General features: G+C 39.3%; 1 protein-coding gene across 5 annotated transcripts in view; it reads right to left on the bottom strand.

Moving 5' to 3' along the window:
- Positions 1 to 15,190: 15,190 nt before the first annotated feature.
- LOC114053691 (transcription factor GATA-6-like) overlaps positions 15,191 to 22,663 on the bottom strand; it is a 44,242-nt gene continuing 36,769 nt past the window's right edge. For all 5 annotated transcript variants that reach the window (XM_027876806.1, XM_027876809.1, XM_027876807.1 and 2 more), the window contains one exon: positions 15,191 to 16,791. In XM_027876806.1, coding sequence (XP_027732607.1) covers positions 16,624 to 16,791 — 168 coding nt within the window. In that variant the 3' untranslated portion in view covers positions 15,191 to 16,623. The remainder of the gene's footprint in view (positions 16,792 to 22,663) is intronic.

The raw sequence follows: 22,663 nt of genomic DNA, 5'->3' as shown, positions 1-22,663 counted from the left end.
ACCTATAGTACCTACAGGGCGACTATGAGGTTTAAACAAAATAATATACATAAAGAACTTTTCAAACTAAATCAAGTTTAATGGTACCAAAAAGACAGGAATTTGGGGAATAGGGCTGGTGACAGAAATAAGGAAGGTAGGGGTTCTTAATCTGAGTTCCACAGACTCCACCCCCTTCCAAGAGGTCTATGGATAGATGTCAAGGGGGCTGTGAAGTTGGATAGGAAAAAATTATATCATTATTTTCACTCACCACTAATTGAAATTTAGCATTTCCTTTACTTATGACTATAGGGAGCAGATATTACTTTAAGAAGAGGTCATAGGAAAAAAAAAAAGAAAAAAAAGAAAAAAAAAGAAGGGGACATAGGCTTCACCAGTCTACTGAAGGGATTCACAACACAAAAAAGGTTAAGGACCCCTGTTTGGTAGGACAATACCTGAACAACTCTCCTCGTGAAAGTTAGCATTTTTCCTTAAAAAAAAAAAAATTTGAGAATGTCCTCAAAACTTGAGTGACTCGAGAGATTCAGGGCTTAGATCAAACCTCGCAACACATGGCCTTTGAGCTGCTTGTGGCCTGCCAAAGATTCCAGGCAGCTCATGAAATGTGTAGGGTTGCCGCTGCTCACTCTCTCGTTTGTCGCATGACCTGCGTCAACCAACCATTGCCAGTCTATCTCTAGTCAAACCAGTCTGAGGCCCACACAAGTTTAACCTATTTTAATTTTGGCCCCTACCTACTGCCAAGTTGTGCAGGTCTGGATTAGATTCATTTACTTCCTCATTGCCTGGGTATAAAGCAGCCGCTAGGACCTGGGGAAAGGACATGAGGGGAAGACCTGGGGGGAGGCTCTCAGAGGTTTGCCTGATGGCTCCCGGGGAGTAGTGGTAAGACAGGCAATGGAACTTTGCTCAGCTGTGTCAACTCAAGGTATCCCCAATGCCTATCCTTACTAAATATAGCTTAGCTAGATGGCAAAGAGGGTAGAGTGAGGAACTTGAAGTCTGAAAAAATTGAGTTGAAATCTGCCTCAGACACTTACTGGCTATGTGACTCCAGGCAAGTCACTTAACCTGTCTGCCTCAGTTTTCTCATCTGTAAAATGAGGATAATAATAGCATCCACCTCCTAGGGTTATTGTGAGTATAAAATGAGATATTTGTAATACATAATGTTTTGTAATAGAAAATGCTTTGCAAATTTTAAAATGCTATATAAATGTGAGATACTATTATGTCCTCTTTCTGAGACTGAAGTCAGGGGTCAACAAACTATGGTGCACAGGTTAAATCTGGCCTGACATCTATTTTTATAGATGAGAATTCTTTGCAAGATATGAATGTTTTTTATATTTTTAAATCATTGAAAAGTCAAAAGAAGAATTTTTTGTGACATGTGAAAATTATACAAAATTCAAATTTCAGTGTCCATAAATAAAGTTTGATTAGAACACAGTCACGCTCCTTCTTCCACTTGTCTAATGGCAGCTTTTGCACTAAAACGGCAGAAATGAGTAGTTGTGACAGAGACTATCAGTGGCACTCTCATCACTTTGTACTGCTGTTCAGTGAATTACAAATTATAGTGATGCAGTTATAATGCAAAAGCATTTCCAATGAATTGCTATTTTTTATAAATTTGTATAATTTATAAATTTTATATATTACATGGCTTTATAAATTTACATTTTTTATTTTTTACTAGCACATACTCAATCATGTTAAAAGAAGAAAATAAGGGACAGCTAGGTGGCACAGTGGATAGAGCACCGGGCTTGGAGTTAGGAGGGCCTGAGTTCAAAGCCAGCCTCAGACACATAATACTCACTAGCTGTATGTCCCTGCACAAGTCACTTAACCCCATTGCCTCATAAAAAAATTAAAAGAAAATAAGGCGGGAGGGAAGTTTTATCCTAATTTTCTAAGCCCAGAGCTGAGACTGGAATTTTTCTGAGTGACAAGAACCACCTTCCACCAAGAAACTCCTAAAGGAGAAAGTGCAGGGACTGGAAGGGAATCTAACAGATTGAGGAAACAGAATAATATTGACTGTTAATCTAACCAAGTGGCTTTCATGTGACTCCTTTTGTGTTGGAGAAAATGGAGGTCTGGGGAGATTCTCTCAGGCAGAAGGGTACAATAAATAAATCTTCTAAATGGGTTTCTGACCACAAATTAGATGACAATTGAATTGAGAGACCCAGGAGAGGAGGATAAAGTTCAGTAAAAGCTGAGAAAAACCAGTACTCTTGGAGAGTTAAAAGAGGTTCTGTTCTGAATGCAGATCGAAGCACACTATCTTCACTTTTGTTTTTGTTTTTTCTTTCTTGTGGTTTTTCCCATTTGTTCTGATTCTTCTTGCACAACATGACTGATGTGGAAATATATTTAATATGATTGTACATGTATAGCTTATATCAGATTGCATCTTGGGAAAAGGGGAGGGGAGGGAGGGAGAAAAAAATGTGGAACTCAAAATCTTGTAAAAGTGAATGTTGAAAATTATCTTTGCATGTCATTGGAGAAAATAAAATACTATTAAATGGAGGGAAAAAAGAAAAAATAAGATCAAAAAAAATTCTGTTCACAAGAGAGTTCTAAGAAGAGCCTAGCCAATGACTCTGCACCTCCCTAGTGCAGCCTGCAGAGAAGACTGCAAAGCACTTTATAGCCATTGAGAAAGATGCCTCACAGAGAGTTGAAAAGTAATCTTCATAGCTATTGGCAGAGAATGTTGCTTGAAGCTAGAAGCAGCTTTCCGCATGGGGAAAAGGATGCATACACTTTTTGTAGACAGAAGATTGAGTTAGAGGTGGCTCTGAAAATAGCCCTTCACCTGATGTCCTATCTCACATTCCATTTCCCAATTCTAACATTTGGGTTGACTATCCCCCAGGCCTGGAATTCTCTCCCTTCTCATCTAGGTCTCCTGGCTTCCTTCAAGGCCAAGCTAAAATTCCTTCAAGTCCCACCTTTTCTAAGAAGACTTTCCCAATCCACCTTAATGCTAGGGCCAACAGAGGTTGATTATTTCCAATTTTTCCTGTGTTTAGATATTGTTTGTATATAGTTGTCTGTATGATGTCTCTCCATTAGACCCTGTGCTCCTTGAGAGAAGAGATTGTCTTTGGCCTTTCTTTGTATGCCTGCCCAGAGCTTAGTACAGTGCCTGGCACATAGTAAGCACTTGATAAATACTTTTTGACTGTCTTCATAGCTGAGACACACAAGGAGGGTGGATGAATTATGACCTCCTCTTTATCACAGCATACCCTACCCCTAGAAGAAAGAAGGAGATGGTTGAAGTGTTGGTGAAAGAGCCATAACTACAGTGTCCTTAACGGATGCTTTTCCGTAGTATCAGGTAAGCCTGAGGAAATAGGAGAAGGAAACAAGCATTTATATATTAAGTGCTTCATAAATATAATCTAATTTGCCTTTCACAACAACCCTGTAAGATGGATGCTATTATGATTCTCATTTTACACTTGAGGAAACTGAGGCAGATAGTACTTAAGTGATTTACCCAGGGTGACACAGCTAGTAAATGACTGAGGCTGGATTTGAACTCAGGTCTCCCTAACTCTAGGGCCAGTGTGCTATCCAGTGTGCCACAAGCTGCCTCTTGCTTAAAGTAGCTGGAGTTGAGTATGAGCTGGAATGGAGAGCAAAACCTAGCAGCATAAAGCAACTTCTAGACTGGAGCAGTCTATTAAAAACTTGGCCAGGAATGGGTCAAACAGGCAATAACACAATGATATCACTAGAAAATATTCCCAACTTTTTAGTATTAAAAGCATGGGTCTGCCCCTCCGTACAAGTGTCCTGTTCACAAATATTCCTCATACACACATCCTTTCACACAGGTACGCTGGCTACTTGAGTTTGCCATGTTCTGTTGCCCAATACATAATTTCTGAGGGCAGCTGGGTGGCTCAGTGGATACGGCTCAGGACTGGAGGCAGGAAGACTCATCTTCCTGAATTCAAATCTGGCCTCAGACACTTACTAGCTGTGCGACCCTAGGCAAGTCGCTTAGCCCTCTTTGCCTCAGTTTCCTCATCTGTAAAATGAGCCAGAGAAGGAAATGGCAAACCACTCTAGTATCTTTGCCAAGAAAATCCTAAATGGGGTCACGAAGAGTCAGACACAATTGAAACGACTGAACAACAACATAATTTCTATAAAGGTGAACTCTTACCACTGAATGTGTCCATATTCCTGAGAGAATTAAGTATATAGGAGAAGGGGAAATATTTTTACTGTATTTACATTGCTATTTAATTTAAATGCTTTTATTATTAAATAAACATCCTCTAGCTGACTAACAAAAAGTAAAACGTATCAGAGGGACCATTTGGAAAGGACTTTGACTCATAAAAAAGCCTAGAACCTAGAGTAGCTAACTAGGCGCCCAGAGTAAGGGGCGTCAGAGTTAGAGACAAACGACCAATCTCATTACTTTATAGTCACTCAAGGAGCATTTCTTATCACATTTTGTAAATGATCTGATGGCTGTTCTACTGCAGAAGCTTCCAACATACATTTCTAGAAATATTAACTCTAATATTTTCAAACTACATAGTGTAGTACAGACACAGTGAGATGTAGTAGAAAAAAACATCATGGCAAAACTTAGAAGGCCCAAGTTCAATAACAACAACAAAATTTTAAACATTCATGAAGCATCTATGATGTACAAGACACTGGATGGCGGAGGGAAAGCGGTGACTGTCTTGAGCGCTCCCCCAAAGACCTCCAAATACCTAAAAAAATGGCTCTAAACAAATTCTAAAGCAGCAAAACCCATAAAAAGACAGAGCGAAACAAATTTCCAGCCAAAGACAGCCTGGGTGGTTGATCAGAAAGGTATATCACGCCGGGTGGGAAGAGGAGTGCAGTTCAGTGTGGGTGCACAGGCTGCAGCGACCCTGAAGCAGGCGTCAGAGGACTGAATCGTGGGCAGCTGTGGCGGTTTCCAGACTTCTCAACCTACAAACGCCAAAGACAACTTAGAAGGTCAGTGGTAAAAGTCTGTGACTGCGGTGAGAGAGGAGCTAGGTGTCAGCCGCAAGTCTCAAGAGCAGCCTGGGGCAGTGACTGTTTCCTGAGCTTCCAGCCCACAGACTGAGGGGGAATCGAGTGGCTGACCAGAGGGGGATTGCAGGGATCTCTTTGCCAGTGCTGAGGCAGGAATCTCTTGCTTTACCGGTGCTTGGATCTGGATCACAGTTCTGAGGGGCGGTCCTGGGGCAAGGACAAATGCTGGTGTGGTGAAGCTTGTGGAGGTGGAGAGAAAACACCTCGCCCCTTACCATAGCACCTTGGAAGAACTGAAAATTTTCAGGTCCCTAGAAGTACCTCTGAAAACAGCTGTCCAAACCCCCGAAGCTTGGGACAGTACACTCTTCACATTGGAAGCAGATTTTTACCTTAACAAAGAGTTTAAAACTCATGAAATTGGCCGGGATCATGAGTAAGTAGCGCAAAAAGAGTCAGACTATATTATCTTACTTTGGTGACAAAGAAGATCAAAACATATAACCAGAAAAAGACAACTAAGCCAAAGCTCCTACATCCAAAGCCTCCAAGAAAAATATGAATCAGTCCCAGGCCTTGGAAGAGCTCAAAAGGGATTTTGAGAAGCAAGTAAGAGAAGTAGAGGAAAAACTGAGAGTGATGCAAGAAAATCATGAAAAACAAGTCAACAGCTTGCTAAAGGAGACCCCAAAAAATACTGAAGAAAATAACACCTTAAAAAATAGCCTAACCCAAATGGCAAAAGAGGTCCAAAAAGCCAATGAGGAGAAGAATGCCCTAAAAAGCAAAATTGACCAAATGAAAAAGTCCAAAAGATTACTAAAGAAAATACTTCCTTAAAAATTAGAATAGAGCAATTGGAAGCTAGTGACTTTATGAGAAATCAAGACACTGTTAAACAAATCCAAAAGAATGAAAAATTAGAAAACAATGTGAAATATCTCATTGGAAAAACAACTAACCTGGAAAATAGATCCAGGAGAGAGAATTTAAAAATTATTGGACTATCTGAAAGCCATGATGAAAAAAAGAGCCTAGACATCATCTTTCAAGAAATTATCAAGGAAAACTGTCCTGATATTTTAGAACCAGAGGGCAAAATATAAATTGAAAGAATCCACTGATCTCCTCCTGAAAGAGATCCCCAAAGGAAAACTCCTAGGAATATTGTCACCAAATTCCAGAGTTCCCAGGTCAAGGAGAAAATATTACAAGCAGCCAGAAAGAAACAATTCAAGTATTGTGGAAACACAATCAGGATAACACAAGGTTTAGCTGCTTCTACATTAAGGGACCGCGGGGCATGGAATATAATATTCCGGAGAGCAAAGGAGTTAGGATTACAACCAAGAATCACCTACCCAGAAAAACTGAGTATAATCCTGCAGGAGGAAAAATGGTCATTCAGTGAAATAGAGAACTTTCAAGCATTCTTGATGAAAAGACCAGGGTTGAATAGTAAATTTGATTTTCAAATACAAGACTCAAGTGGAACATAAAGAGGTAAACAGGAAAGAGAAAATCATAAGAGACTTATTAAGGTTGAACTGTTTACATTCCTGCATGGAAAGATGATATTTGTAACTCATGAGACCTTTGTCAGTATTAGGGTAGGTGGAGGGGAAAAAATTATATGTATGTGTATATAGATATAGATAGATAGATAGAGGGCCCAGGGTGAGTTGAAAATGAAGAAGTCATGTCTAGAGAATAAAATTAAGGGTGAGAGAGGAATATACTAGGAGAAAGAGAAAGGGAGAGGTAGAATGGGGTAAATTATCTCACACACAAAAAAAACAGAAAAGAAAAGGCTCTTACAGTGGAGGGGAAACAGGGGAAGGTGAGAGGGAATGAGTGAATCTTATTCTCATAGGATTTGACTTAAGGAGGGAATAACATACACACTCAATTGGGTGTGGAAATCTGTCTTACCCTACAGGAAAATAGGAGGGGAAGGGGACAAGAGAGTAGGGGGATGATAGAGAGGAGGGCAGATTAGGAAAGGGGGTAATCAGAAGCAAATATTTCTGAGCAGGGACAGGGTCAAAAGAAAGAATAGAATAAATGGGTGGGTGGGATAGGATTAAGAGAAATAGAGTTAGTTTTTCACAGCATGTCTACTATGGAAGTGTTTTGCATAACTGCACATGTATAAACCTATATTTAGTTGCTTGCCTTATCAATGAGGGTTGGTGGGGAGGGAGGAAGGGAGAAAATTTGGACCCCAAAGTTTTAAAAACACAGCTAGTAAGTGTCTGAGGCCAGATTTAAACTCAAGAAGATAAGTATTCCTGACTCCAGAATCAGCATTCTATCCACTGAGTTACCTAGCACAATACCTACCTCCTAATAGTGAGGTGATAGAGTCAAGATGCAGAATGAAACTTACACTCTTTGAACAAAGCAAATTTATTATGAGTTTTAGGGGTTTTTTTCTTTTTTTTAATGGGGGGGAGAGAAAGCAAAGGCTGATTCATTAAAAAAATAAAAGTTAGATTTTTTTTAAAAAGACATAATTCTTGTTCCCAAGAAGTTTACAATATGGTTAGGAAGACCAGTATACAAATTGTTATCATTCAATAGAATACTATAAACACAGAGGAAAGGTTCAAAGGGTTATAAGTATTAGGAGAAATTACTTTTTATCTGGAGGAAATTTCAAGAAGGTTTCATGAAGAATTTGGACTTGAGTTTGGCCTTGAATGTCAGGATAGGAGGTGATAAAATAGGGTTCTTTATAGGCATCAGGACACTATTTGAGCAAAGTGATGGAGGCAGAAAGAATTTGCAGAATTATTGATAGGAATTTAGTGAATTTGAAGGGGGAGATGTAAAATAAAGCTATAAAAGTGGGGAAAATACAGGCTGTGGAGAGCTTCAAATTGTTTTGGTTTTTTATTTGTTTTGTTTTATTTTAGAAACTTGAAACTGTTGAAGATTTTTTTAGTTAGTAGGAAAATGATATAGCAGTAGTGTATAAGTTAGCTCAAAGAGAAATACTTCCTGGAAACATAAGTTTAGGAGTCTTCTCTGTAGAGTTAAAATCCCACTAGATGAGGCTGCTGAAGGAAACTTCATATAAAAAAAAGGCAAACAAACAGGATGGGAAGAAAGCCTTAACAACATCTACATTTAGGGGCTAGAAAAGAGGAGCCAGCAATGGACACAAGAGAAGTCAGAATGATAGGAGGAATACCAAAACAATTCAATGTGGAACAAATTTGAGAGAGACAGAGAGACAGACAGAGAGAGAGAGAGAGAGAGAGAGAGCAAGAGCACATCAAAAAGGGTTCAATCACTAATTAGCTTTGAAGCCCTAGGCAAGTCATTTAACTTGTATCTGGGCCAACAGTTTCCTCATTTGCAAAATCAGAGAGTTAGGTAAGGTTACCTCTGAAAACTTTTTGGACAGCCAGGTCGTACAGTGGATAGATTGATGCATCTAGACTGAGTTCAAATCTGGCTTTAGACACTTACTATCTGTGTGACCCTGGGCAAGTCACTAAACCTTGTTTGCCTCAGTTTCCTCATCTGTCAAATGAGCTGAAGAAGGAAATGCCAAACCACTCTAGTATCTTTGCCAAGAAAACCCCGAAAGGGGTCACAAAAAATCAGACACAACTAAAAAAATGACTAAACAACAAAAGACTACCTAAAGCTATCTAAAATTCTAGTTCTATTATTCTCAATGTGAAAAGTATCAAATTCTGAGATTTAGAAGACCTAGGTTCTAGTCCCAGCCCAGTATTTATTAACTATGTAATCATTGGCAAATCAGTTAACCCCTCTGAGCCTCTGTTTCCTCATCTCTAAAATGGACATTGTACTACTGGAATTGCCTATCTCAAAGGTTTGTTTTAAGGAAAAGATCTCTCAGCTTCTAAAGTTCCACATAAATGTGTTATTTATAGTAATAACAATACACATAATGTGATCAGTTTACATCATTCAATTGAATAATGATAGTTGATTCTGACCCTGATGAAACCAAGCTAATCAACCAGAGGTTTCTCCTGCACCAGTTTCAACAAGAAAATATAAGGAATGTAGTTGTTGACAAACTGGGAAGCCTGTGAAAACTTTGCAGAATATTCCTGTCTTTTTAGTGATAACTGATCTCCAGGGGCTTAGAAAGACAAGCTGTTTTGGTTTGTGAGTGTAGGTGTTTTTCCTGAATTTCCTACTCTCAAAAAGCTTTCATTTACTCTAGCAACACACAACTTGATAGTTTCCTGGAGACCACTGGTCATTTGTGCTTGGGACCTGTGGCTCAAGCACAAATGTGGCCTATATGCGCGAGCATTGCTTAAGTGTCAGGGAATTCTAAGTCCTAACACTGGTGAGTGAAGCAATGCTTAAGTCAGTTTGATCATCAGCTGATGACCTAGGGCTGGAAAGGACCTCAGACTGGTCCAGTCGTCTCATTTTAAAGATGAAGAAATTGAGGCCTCAGAGAAGTTAAGGGTCTAAGTAAAAGTCAAAGAGATATCAAGCCTCAGAGGCAGGAGAATACAAGAAGGCAACCTGACATTGCAACTAAAGGGCTAACCTTGGAGTCAGAAAGACATGGATTCCAATCCTGCCTTTGATACAGATCGGCTGTGCTAAAAGAAAACTTCTTGGTGCCCCAGGCAACTAAAACTACAAGTTACCAATAAATCGCCAATGTGCCTCAGTGAAAGAAGTCCCCATGCCAAGAGTTACCTATACCTATGAAATGGTATATTTGGTCTGGAAGAACAAAAACTTACTCGTGAGTACCAAAAGCTAATATTTTGTTTGTGTCATTTTGACCCCAAGGGTCACATGCAGCTGATTTAAGTGAAGCAATAGATATAAACTTTGATGAGGGTCCATTTTTCTGTATTTACACAGCATCTAAAGAGCCTTTGGCGACAAACCTTCCTTGTTATCATTATAACTATTTTTAACAAAAAATAATCATGCAAACTATAATAACCACGTGTTGAGAATGAAGAAGTCAAAACATCATTGCCCAAAATCTGGTGCATGGTATCTTGGGGGGACAACCCTTTGGCACCGTGAATCGTAGAGAGATTACACAACAGCATGGTTTCAAGGCTGACACTCATCCACCGGTCTTTCTCCCGTTCCTTTTTTGGCAACTCTGCATTATTCCACTAGCATATTATATGGCTCTGGGCTTTGCCTTTATTTTTGTGTGATACGTATTTGTATCAGCACTGCAAGGGTCGTATCCTATTTTGGAGGGACAGGGAAAATGCAAAGGAGAAAGCAATTGTTTCCAAGTCAGAACCACCTGGTTTTATACTTGGTTCAGTCACTACACTGTCAAGGTCTGTATTTCCCTCGGTTTGGGAATGCCCCATAAGAGAACTCTCTCCACTGACACTGAGAGAGCAACCTATCTTTACCTTATAGTTCTAAAGATGGACTGAGGCTCAAAGAGTTTTAGTAATTTGCCTAAAATCACACAGCTAGTCAAAGAAGCATGAATTAATCCCAGGTCTTCCTGATTCCAAGTACAAGGACACGGCTTTGGCCAATAGTACAAACTTCTTCTCCAACTACTTGAATTCATACCACATAAGTACATAGGCAGAAGCCTCTTTCTCTTTGGTCTACCAATGCTAATCAACACCAAAGCAGCTTATGAAGTCTAGTAGGATTCTCCTGTTGATGCCTTCCTGTGTCTCTCATCACCATGACACTTAAACTTAAAATGAGCATTCAGTCTGAGTAATTAATTTTCCTTTTGTCCCTCTGTCCAGTTCACTTACATTTGAGACTCGACAATTCAAGCTGCTGAATATAATGAATATGTGTGAATATATATCATATATATTGTATATTGCATATATTATATATAACATATAATGAATGATAATTCATGGGAGCCGCTGACAGGTTTTACATACTTCTACTCTGCGTACAAACTGAGGAAACAGAAAATGCTGGTAGTAGAATAATGAACAGAGGCCAACATGGAAGACAAGATAGATCTCAGGATCATGAAAGGTTAGTTATTTCTAAGAAATAAAAATGAACTGCAAGATATTTTAGCTATGGGCCAAACAAAGCAAAGCTGTTTTTTCCTTGTTCTGTGGAAGGGTCTATTGCCAGATTTTTCCATCTTCCGGTCTCAGTTCCTAATCTCTGTATATATTTTACATTGGGGGTGCCTTAACACATGGGATCTGAGATGAGTGCCCATAAGGCTTCTGATCTCAACCTTTTGCTTTCTTTCAAATGACCCGGACTCTTTACTCATGGTGGCCTACATCTTCAGAGACTTTGGCCTCAGGGGAAATCAACTCATTTTTGAGGATAGGCGATATAGGGAGATCATTCCACTAGCTTCCTCTAGAATAAGGGTTTTTAGCCTAGTGTCCATGAACTTTTAAAATATTTAGATAATTATTTCAATGTAAATGGTCTCCTTAATAATCCTTTATATTGTAATTTTATGCATTTAAAAACATTATACCCAGGAAGGGTCCATATGCTTCACCAGACTGCCAAAGGGGTCCATGACACAAAACAAGGTTAAAAACCTCTCCTTAGAATGATGTCAATAGAGTCACCAGAACATTTGAGGGATCCAGAAATCATCCTGTTAGCCCATACTATGATTCTAATCCTGGAGTTAAAGAACCTACGTAGAAACCCTGCTTCTGATGCTTACTGTTCCCTATGTTGATCTTGGACAAGTCACTTGACTTTCATGCACCTCATCTGGTCCCAGAGCATGCTTTACATTCATCCAGCCCAGATACCTTGCCATCTGCACTGTCATGACATATACTATAGTTCACCCCCTTCCCACCTCTAAGTGGGATCTCTAGGAACAGGAATCAAATCAGTACAATCATTGCTTCTGGAAAGGAAGTGACAATTCACTGATACATGACTCTACTTACTATTCCTGTAACTCCCTAAATCAAAATTCCCTTCCCTGATCACCAACCATCCCCCTATATGTGCATTCCCCCCTCCACCTTATTAGAGTATAGGCTCCTTGAAGCCAGGGACTGCCTCAATTGTATAATTGTATTACCCCCATTTAAGCAGCACTATGTCTGCTTAGCAATTCATAAATGCTTTTTTCATTTGTTTATTCAGTTTCCTCATCTGTGAAATGAGAGGTTTGGATTACACAGCCTTTAAGGTTCTTTCTGATCCTAGCTCAAGGATTCTCATCCAAAGATGGTCATCTACTTATCTATGGTACTTCTACTATTTTAACATTAAAAGCTCCCCTAAGTTTATCATTTTCTGGGTTTTAAAATATAGCATTTAGAACAAAGAGTAGGTAATCATAAGAAGATATTTCATTAGCTAAAATTGTGTCTGAGAGTAGTAGAATGTTATTGTGGCCTGGCGCAGTAGAATGATTCATTTGGTGTCAAAGGACTGGGGTTCAAATCTGGATTCTGCCACTTACCTGTGTGACTTTACTACCAATGCCTCAGTTTCCTCATCTTTAGAATAAGGGGGTTGGACCACACGGTCCCTCAGGTCCCCTCAGGCTCTAGACCTGTGACCCTCTGAATACAAAGGTGATCCTTGGTTCACTCTATCACCAAAACCCAGATGACCACCCAGAGTTGACACATTGGATCAGACCCAAGCATTTTTCCAGCTCAGAGCTGTCTCTAATAAATTTGGGCCACCATCTCTCACACTCTAGATTTCCTTCATAACAAACTTACATACATACATGTACATAAACACTTAACCAAATCCTTTTTTTACCCTAAATGTCATTAAATTTAGCAGACTAGAACACCACAGAAGCTAGAGAGCAGGAAAAATGGAGAAAGTGCCAGCCTCTCTTTCCCAAATCAATCTGCAGTTAAATAGCAAAGATGTCCCCACTGAGCTTAGGGTCTTAAAGGGACAAGGAAGAGGATCCCTTTTAAGGCCCAAAGGTACAGCACTTAACCTTGAATTGGACTGGGAAGCAGACTGAAAGTCAGGGTTGGTACTAAAGGCCCCCGTAACGTATTCCCAAACTACTCACTTATCTAGGATTTTAAATTGCATCAAATTTCCAGGCCTAGGGAAAACAATTCCCAGGAGTGAGAGGTTAATTTATCTGCAGGGGAAAATAAATGGGTTCCCACTACTTTGCTGATCCTTTTGCCTCACCCCCCCACCTCCCTTCCCCAGGTACCAAGAAGCAACAGTAAGTAACTCTAAAGAGAGACCATGGAGCCCTCTGGTGCAACATGGCTTAAAATCCACATATAGCTTAACAAATCTCATTAACACTGGACTTTGGAATAAGGAAAATTCCAAAATAACAGACTTGATGGACAGCTACAATGGAGGAGGCTTTAGCACCTGTATTTTAGGCTTTATTTAAAAATATATCTATATATAAGAAATATTTTTTAAATGATGTTTGTTTAGACTGACTGGAAAAATGGTTGCTGGGGGAGAACCAATCCTAGGAACTCTTGCTTGACATAAACATAGATAAAGGAAGTAATCATGTAAAGGTCTCCCTAGGTACAGTTTACTTTCAGAGCAAAGATAGGTTAAAAGCAGCCCCCGGGTTCCTCCATCCCATCCTCCATTCCCGGATACCTGGTGATTCTTTGGCTTCCAAGTTGTGTCAAAAGAAAGGTTAGCAAACCTAGCTCAGTTCTAGGATTGGAAGGGGAAAGGAAAGCTCGAGAGCATTCACAGGAAAAGCGTCATTTGGAAGCCCCTTCAACACAAGTTCATTTTTCAATCAAAGCACATTAACTGCAACAATTCCCAACCCACCAGGAAGCAAGCAGACTAACTAATGAGAACCGTAAGAGAGACATCAGTTCATGGGAAAAAATAATTTTCTTCAGCCCATCCCCCTCTTCCCAATCCTGAGCAGGCATATGCCCGTTTTCCTAGATATGCACACCAGCAGCCCAGGTCTACAAGCTGCACCGGGTGGCATAGCCGGTTCCACTATCCATCCCCACCATTGCTTTACTTTTGAGCAGAAGGATAAGTGAGCTAAAAATACAATCTAGGATTAAATTTCTTCAAGACTTCAGATAATCTAAAACCAAGCCTAGGCACTGCTCTAAAAACCCCATGCCCTCTGCAGCAGCCATAGCTCAGTCCTTTCCTGAACCCATAACCCCGATAGATTGAGAGATAGCATGTGCTGCAATGAATGACTAGGCTCACACCAAGTCACACTATGGTCACCTGTACTTCAAGGAATCACTCAATGGACTGAATGACATGTACCACCTATAGTGCTAAACAAGGGTTCTTAATCTTTGTGTGTGTGTGTGTGCGAGTCTATCAATGTCTAGGGAAACCAATGGACATCACTCCTCAGAATGTTTTTAAATGCATATTATAAAATGAATAAAATTTCAAAGGGAACCAGTTATACTGAAATGTAATTATGAAAACATCTTTAAAAACACGAGTTCATCAACTCTAGTTTAAGAACTCTTACGATCAAGGGAACTTTCTCCAGTAGAAAACGTAAAACCTAAACCCCAAATCCACACCCAACCACTCAGAAATCATACTGGAGAATACTGCAATTGTAATTCCCTAATGGAACATGCAGAGTAGGGATATATAAGGAAAGAAAAAAACCTAAGATATTAGAGGGGTAAGAATTAACTGACTCACAGTTTCAGCTTTTGAGGTAACTCCTAGCTTGCTTGTATCTCCAAAAATTCAAGAAAACAAAAAAATCTCATTTTCAAATGTCTCCTAAATATCAGCCTAGTTATGGGCACAGTTTACTATATCCCAGTGATATGAATGTGACCCTAACGGCCTGAGATGGGAAAGAGGAAGGAAACTCATCTTTAGATTGTCCAATGGAGCTTATTTCTTTCACTCATTTAAGAAAGCTCTCAGGTTTCGAAAATGGTTTGAGTTGGTCCTCATTTGAAGGGCAAGCATTTCTGACAATTAGGTACAATATTGGGCACTTCTCATTTATCAAAGTGGTCCCAATTTCAGAGTATAAATGGTAGCTACCTAACAAACAAGTTCCCTAACAGCATGAAGTGTCAAAAGCACAAAGAGAATCACAAATTTTCAAATCCAAAGACTTCAAGTAGTCTTCCCAAAAATCAGATGAACTTCTGCTGAGCGTTGAACTCCACTTGTAGGCCTCAAAGGAAAACCAGGAAGGAACACATTGTACAGAAAAGCAAACAAACAAACAATACCCTTTTATTTTTAAAGCTCTGGTGAAAGAATAAGCTTCCAAATGACATCCCACTTTTTTTTTAAAAATTGTAAACTAACCTACCTCTGGGTTAGTCACACTATACAGACCGCATCCTAACTCTTAAAAGATGCCTAAACATTTCATGGAGTATTTACAAATGTATCAGTTAGGTAGTAAAGTTTCATTGCAATCTTTCTAACTTTCTAGCACATATTCCACAGTAAAATAATGGGGCTATATTTGCATTTTTTGTATAAAACTTATTAACAAATGGAGAAAGGCAATTTTCCTGAGAGAAGATTTGTTCTTGAAATATGTTTTGTCTAACAAATAGGAAATATAGAGATGGGATGTTCTTGGTAAAAAAAAAAAAAAAAAAAAGAAAGAAGAAAAAATGCACAAAGATGTCTAGTTAACTTTTTTAAATTATTTAAAGTACCATTAAGTTAAAATGTTTACATTCATTATAAAAAATGTTGTTAAATCTTATGCAATGATTTAACACTGATTGCTGCAACGCAAATTGCACTTCTTAAAAAATTATTGTATACATGGAAGAAAAATATCTTGTTTGCTACCCTGTTTACAAATTCTGACTGACTTCACATCAGCCATACAGAAGATGAACTTTCAAAAACCTCAGTCACAGTGTATGTTACAAAGTTATAACGCAGTCTTAAAACTGAGGAATATTTTTAATGAAAGACATCAGGAACCAGCTCGACCTTGGGAGACTTGTGCCAAACAGCCCCATTTTGCTTTCTTCCATGAGTGTTCACATAGGAGCTCTGATGTGAAAAGTTAGGAAGAAAGTCTGTGGTCATGAAGAAGCTGTTGGTCAGTTTCAAGGACATCAGAATTCTAGCTCAAACTGTGTGTTATTTGGGGCAATCAATGCTCAGAACTCTTTTTGTCTTCTTAAATCTCTCCCGGCATCCTTTAGAATGACAGCCCCAGATAAGTCCCTTTATCCAGCATGTGGAAGCAAGGACGAGGAAGTCACATCAGCATGCATCCTGCATCCCAGAGGCAGGCAGGCAGGCTGGGCTGGCTGACTGGCTGGCTGTGTTGAAGACGCATGAAGCAGGCCTAACAATAGAGGAGGAAGGACGATATTCTCTTTGGTTGTATTATCTTTACCCTGGAAGAAATCCATCTTCTCTCATTTCTCTTGCATAGATGAGGAGTTGGACGGTAAGGCAGAAAGCCTCTTTGGAAAAACACCTCTATCACAATAAAGGCACAAAAAATGACACATCAGAGGAAAGTTCTGCCAGCATCTTCACTGCTGTATAGACTGCTTGAAAAAAAACATTACAGAAACTGTGGGCGTCTAAAGGTCGAGGCGCCCTCTCTCCCATCCCCCATCCATGGAGGTCTCCCAACTTCCTTTTTCCACTGAATCAAGCAAGTGCTAAAGCACACCATGAATCCTGTCTCACAGACGCTGTAACTTCAGCCGTGGAGGTCAGGCTGACTCCTGAGTACAGCCCATCTTGACCTGAATACTTGAGAGCGGTGCTTTCAGGGCTAGTGTTCTCTCCTGGACCAGACATCACTGAGGATCCCGCCTAGTGAGAAGGGGGGAGGGGGAGGGAGAGGAGAAAGCAAAACAGAGAAAGAAAGAAAAAAAAGAGAGAGTGACAAATTTACTATTTATTTAGCACAATTTCATTAGCTGCACAGATCATAACTATATGGAGGACTGAAAGAAGGGCCTATGGCCTTAAACAGAACGAGAGCACAGGAACCAAGAAAAGGATGCAGCTGCTCTACCTGAAACAGGCAGCCCAAGGTACTGGTGCAGCACTAACCCAATGCTGGCAATTTAAGCTTTTAGAAACATTATCCTGTTATCCTTATTACTCATGGCAGTAGCCTCCCAGGAAGATAAACAACTGCACTAGGCTAGGGTACAAAAAGGAAACTGGAATAATCCTTTTTATAAAAAGTACCAAGCAGGAAGGACCTCCTGGTCCAGAGAATAAAGCTTATGGGGTTGGTACAAAAGCCTTAATGACTGCACGCCCAAACTAGCCATTCCGAAAGGGATATAAACAGCAAAAGTGTTGCATACACATAGACACACACACAAACATAACAAACACATAAAAAACTATGATAGATCTATATAACCCATGAGGATTGGTATTTCCATCAAAGCCTGAATAAAAAACACCTGATTCAATACTACTTGACAAATGAGATTTCTGAGCAGAAGAAAATTAATCCAAAGCCATCCTAAATTTAATCTCTCTCATACCTAAAATCTGTCCTAGAAAACTGGCCAACAGTTGATCCTCATTTCTTTATAAAGAATTTCTACACCCTATCTCTATCATAGCACGGCCATCATTTCTTTCAGTCAAAGTTCATTTTCCCTTCTTAATTTATTCATACTGCACAAAAGGGAGAAGTCAAACAGATGTCTTCCTATGATAAAGTGGAACCAATCATATGCAATTAATAAAATTCATACATATTTTCAGGGGCATAAAAAGAGAGAGTTTCTATGACAAAACTCAAAACGTATTCAGCTGCAAACTTTGAGGGACCAGGATTCAAATATTGCTTCTGAAGTGTTCCTCTTATGTGACCTTGCACTCCCTTACTTAACTTCCCTAGGCCTATTTCTTCTTCTGCAAATTGAGGGTGTTGGACTAGATTGCCTCGGAGGTCCCTTCCAACTGAGATCTGCACTCTCTTCTCTTATTTGTTTATCTAGTTACTTTTCCCCCCAGGAACTAAAAGAATTTTGCAAATACTGACTCTAATCCAAGGATGAAAGGAATTAATGGCTCACATCTTGAAGGTGTGTCAACTTCTTCAGGCTAATTTAGCACCTACTTTTTCTAGAATACTTTATATTTTCCAAAACTTTTTTCCCATGTGGTTATATCATTGTAGAGTCTTAAAAAAGAATCATGTGAAAATGCTAATGATGATAGAAGAAATGATTTTATGTGCAAGATAATTTGGAAATGCATAAAACTAAATTAATGTCATCTGACTGGTAGTAAATTTTGTTTCATCTTTTAAATATGTAATATTGTGTAGTTATTATTGTGTTTCTAAGTTTTCTTGTATTGTGAATTTGAGAAAAACATTGAATAAGAAATGTTGTTAAAAGGATAATGCAATTGTGTCATTGGAAAATTTGACTTCTTTTAATTTAATCTGGAAAAAAAAATAGTGAGGTGGGATAAGGCAGGTGCTCACCACTCCTTGGGCAGCTGAAGAGACTAAGATACAGTCGTGTCCATCAAGGACTTGGAGAACAGACTATCACATTCTTTGCTCTACTTTGAGCAAGCCTGGTAGCTGGGACCAGGCTCCTGTATTTGTGGCATTAAGTAAAGATAACCTGAACAATAGCTCTGGGTCACTATAAAATAAAGGGGTTGATGAAAGACTTAAAATATTCTTATCATTACACTAACCAACAATTCCAAAGGATTCATGATGAAACATGCTACCTGCTGCCTAAAATAGAAAGGACAGAATCAAAGTGCAGATTGAGACATATATTTTAGAAGGAAGTCGAGGTCAATGTGACAGTTTGTTTTGCTCGATTATATGTAGTTGTCACAATAGTTTTACTTCCCATCTTTTTTCAAGGTGGGGGAGGAGAAGAAAAGGGAGCGAAGATGGATTTTCACTAATTAAAAAAATAAAACTTTGAAACATTTTGAAATAAAATTAAGGGGGTGGGCTAGGTAAAAATCAAAGGGCCCTTCTAAGTCTTATTATTCTATTAAAAGAAAAAGTATCACTCTCAAAGGTGCAGAGGAAGTAGCCTTCATTTCCTTTGGTAGAGTCAGGTTTACTTGTTTGTTTGTTTTTTAATGTCAGCAATCTGACATAGACTGTGACAAGCACAGTCCAGGACCCCAAGTTTTCTGATTAGGCAACATCAACATTCAGCTTCTCATTTTGTTGTTCAGTCATTTCAGTAGCATCTGACTTTTTGTGACCCTATTTGGGGTTTTCTTGGCAAAGATACTGAAGTGGTTTGCCATTTCCTTCTTCAGCTCATTTTACAGATGAGGAAACTGAGGTAAGCAGATTAAGTGACTTGCCCAGGTTCACAAAGGTAGGAAGTATCTGAGGATGGATTTGAACTCAAGAAAATGAATCTTCCTGACTCCAGGCCCAGCACTCTACCCACTGAGCCACCTCACTGCCGTCTCAGTTCCTCAAGAAGTAGGCAAAAAGATGATAGGATTTAAAACATGAAGGGACCTTCAAAATTCTATACATCAATCAATAAGCATGTATTAAACATCTAATATGTGCCAGATATTGGGCCAGGCTCTACATCGTCTAGTCTATAACACCTTCCAATTTTAGAGATGAAGAAACTGAGGCCCAAAGAACTTAAATGACTTGCCCAAGGTCATACAGTTAATAAGATGTAGAATTGGGACAAGAACCTCTGACACAAAACCAGTGGACTTCTCACTCCACCATCTTTGCCTCTCTGTCTCTTACGTAACATTTCCTTCTTAGCTAGAAACCAAGGTCTATGACAACATATAAAAATCCGACCAGCAACAAAGTGTCACCTACTTCTTAAAAGATATAGACTTGAGTATTTTAATCGAATGATGTTAAAAAAAAAACAACAACAACAACAACAACAATTTATATGATCCTATTAGTGAGGTATCTAAAATTTTAAATGGATACTTTTCATAAATACAAAGTATCAGAAATGATTCTAAGAACTTTATCCAACACTTACTAGCTGTACGAACTCTGGGAGACTCTATTAACCTTACTTAGCTTCAGTATACTCACAGAGATGATAAGAGCACTTATCTCACAGAGGTGTTGTGAGTTTCATATAAGATAATATCTATTAAGCCCTTTGCAAGCCTCTAAGCACTATTTGAACACTAAGTATTGACATTCCCATTCTATTACATTGTATAATATATTCCTTAAATATAGATATGATCCTAGTTATGGATAATTCACTATCACCTCCTCTCCCAAACAAATCAAGGATCGATATTTATTCCACAAAAGGATTCTTCACTTTAAAATGTATCCACCAATAGTATTAATTAAACGAGAAAGCTCCTCAAAAGTATTTCAAATCATTCTAATTATAAAAATTAAATATATGGGAAACTTTTTATGAATGCACCTATAAGTAAAGGTACAAATGATCCATTTAACCAGAATTTTTTTTCCCCTGAGATTGGGAGTTTTCAGGCTCATTAAAAACCTCACAAACCACTAGCATTCCCTTTTATTTTCAGGAAGTGCTACATTAAGCAAAGGGATGGTCACAATCACCTTCATCAACAACTAGTCCTATCTATATTAGTCCCAATCTAGACCATGTATTTTTTTCCCTAACCTGGCTTCTATAAAGTCAATAGTTGCCTCTGTTCAACTATAATCAGTGTTCTTTCTCAGTGGATGCACACAGAGGATTGTCTTTTCAAAGATCTCTCATTTACAGCTGATGACCTGTCTTCTGACTAATCCACTACTTTGTGCCATACTTCAGCCACAAGATACTATGCTAGAACATCAGGGATCAGGTTGCTTAGGATTCAATTGTGAGGACAGTCATATACCATTAAAAAATAATAAAATTTTAACAGGGTAAGTGCCAAATGTGTGACAGAAATAATGAGTGGTCTGAACAACAGGGCTTGGGATGGTTGGGAAAGATTTTCACAGACCAAGTAGATCTTGACCTAGGCACAGAAGGACAGGTGGAATGAAAGTAAGATGAAAGAAAGGTAGAAGGTATTCTGGAGACAGAAAGTGGAGAAGGGAAAGTGGGGGAGAGAGAAGGTAAGGAGGGGAGGGGAAAGGTAATAATACGCAATATAAGCAGCCTCCTCCAAGTGTGGTTAGTAATGGGAAGCAATTAATAGATCAACTTTATCAGAATGGAAAGTTTGTGTAGGGAAATCATAGGAGATGAAGTCAGGAGAGGTAGGCTATGGTCAGGGTTGTGAGAGAACTCATAAGCCATGCTAAAGAGCTTTAAAAGCTGTCCAAATTCTATCACTCTCTAAAGAAGAATCAGCACTATCACCGAGCTTAGAAAGTAGAAATGGGAATCAGTCCAAGGTGAAATGATGTGACAACCGTTTTTCTAATTGCTCTTTGGGAGGGGAAAAGAGGGAAGGGTGTCACTTAGAACAACAAACAGCCCAAGAGATGGGGAAAAGGTATGGAAAGAAGGCAGGAGGGCACAAAGACAAAGCAGCTTCTTTTCGATTTTGCATAAGACCCTAAAGATGTACAAGGGGACTCCTAAAATGTTCTCAGTGCCACCTGGCTGCTGATCCTGGTATTCCCCTGAAGCACACAACTGTTCTGTACCACAGTGCTCACAGAGAGTAAAGCATGTATACATGAATCAGTGCACCCTTGAATCCACTTAGATAGGGAGTCTAGAATTAGCAAATGCCAGGGCACTCAACTCCTCTCTTTTACAAATCCGGCCTTTTCACTTTCATATGATATTGCTGCCTTTGTTCTTCTTCCCCTCACTTCCACATCCTGGGTTCCCTCCTTTTCCTTGGAGGCTAAACTACAACACCGTGGACTTCCTCCAGGAAACCTTTCTTGAGCCGATAGTGATAGCCGTTAGTGCTTTCCTCTCAAAACGAACTTGTATTTGTTTAATATATACCTATTCTACATATATAGGCAGATATTTTTTCCCTCCTGAGAATGGATAAAGCAAGGAGCACGGTGTCTGACAGACACTAGGTTCTTAATATATATTTATTTAAGTCTTTCCCTTCAATGGCATCAAGAAGTTTCCCAAAGGAGAGCACAGAATTTGTGGCCTTGGACTACATTTAATTCATTAATTTCTCCAAATCCAGCATATCTCTTCAAATGGACAGAATTTGACATTACATATTTCTCATCCTAAAAGAAGTGAACAACTTGTTAGTAGTAACAAAATTGTTCAGGTTTTCAACGCACCTCAGGAACACAGAAAGTGTTCAGAATGTCAAACTAGCTTCAATCCATCGGTCAGGCCTTCCCTTCCTGTGGGTAGGTCAATGTCCTCCTATATTAGCACAGCCCTGTAACCTGTTTGTTACTTAGCCAGAAAGGGGAACTCATTATTTCCCTGATCAAAGTGCAGTCAGGGTATGAGGGTGGGGCAGAAATCTGCTCTGTGTTTCCATTCACGGCTTATCTGCCCCCACCCTCCCACAGAACACCAAAAATGGAGACATTTCCTGTTGAAAGACTGCATTATCAGCACCAGACCTAGCCTGGGCTTAGCTTCTACAGCCAGGCAGGTTAGGTAATAGATAGACAGGATAGCTGGACTGGAAAACTCTTCTCTTAAAGGAAAGAAGACTTCAGGGAAATCCTGGGTTTCTCCCACAGGAAGACATACCAAACACACACACACACACACACACACACACACACACACACACACACACA

This window comes from Vombatus ursinus, unplaced genomic scaffold (assembly GCF_900497805.2).
Source record: "Vombatus ursinus unplaced genomic scaffold, bare-nosed wombat genome assembly UNPS02014812.1, whole genome shotgun sequence".
Lineage (NCBI taxonomy): Eukaryota > Metazoa > Chordata > Mammalia > Diprotodontia > Vombatidae > Vombatus > Vombatus ursinus.
Note: the sequence above shows the minus strand (reverse complement) of the source record. Positions and strands in the feature narration are given on the sequence as shown.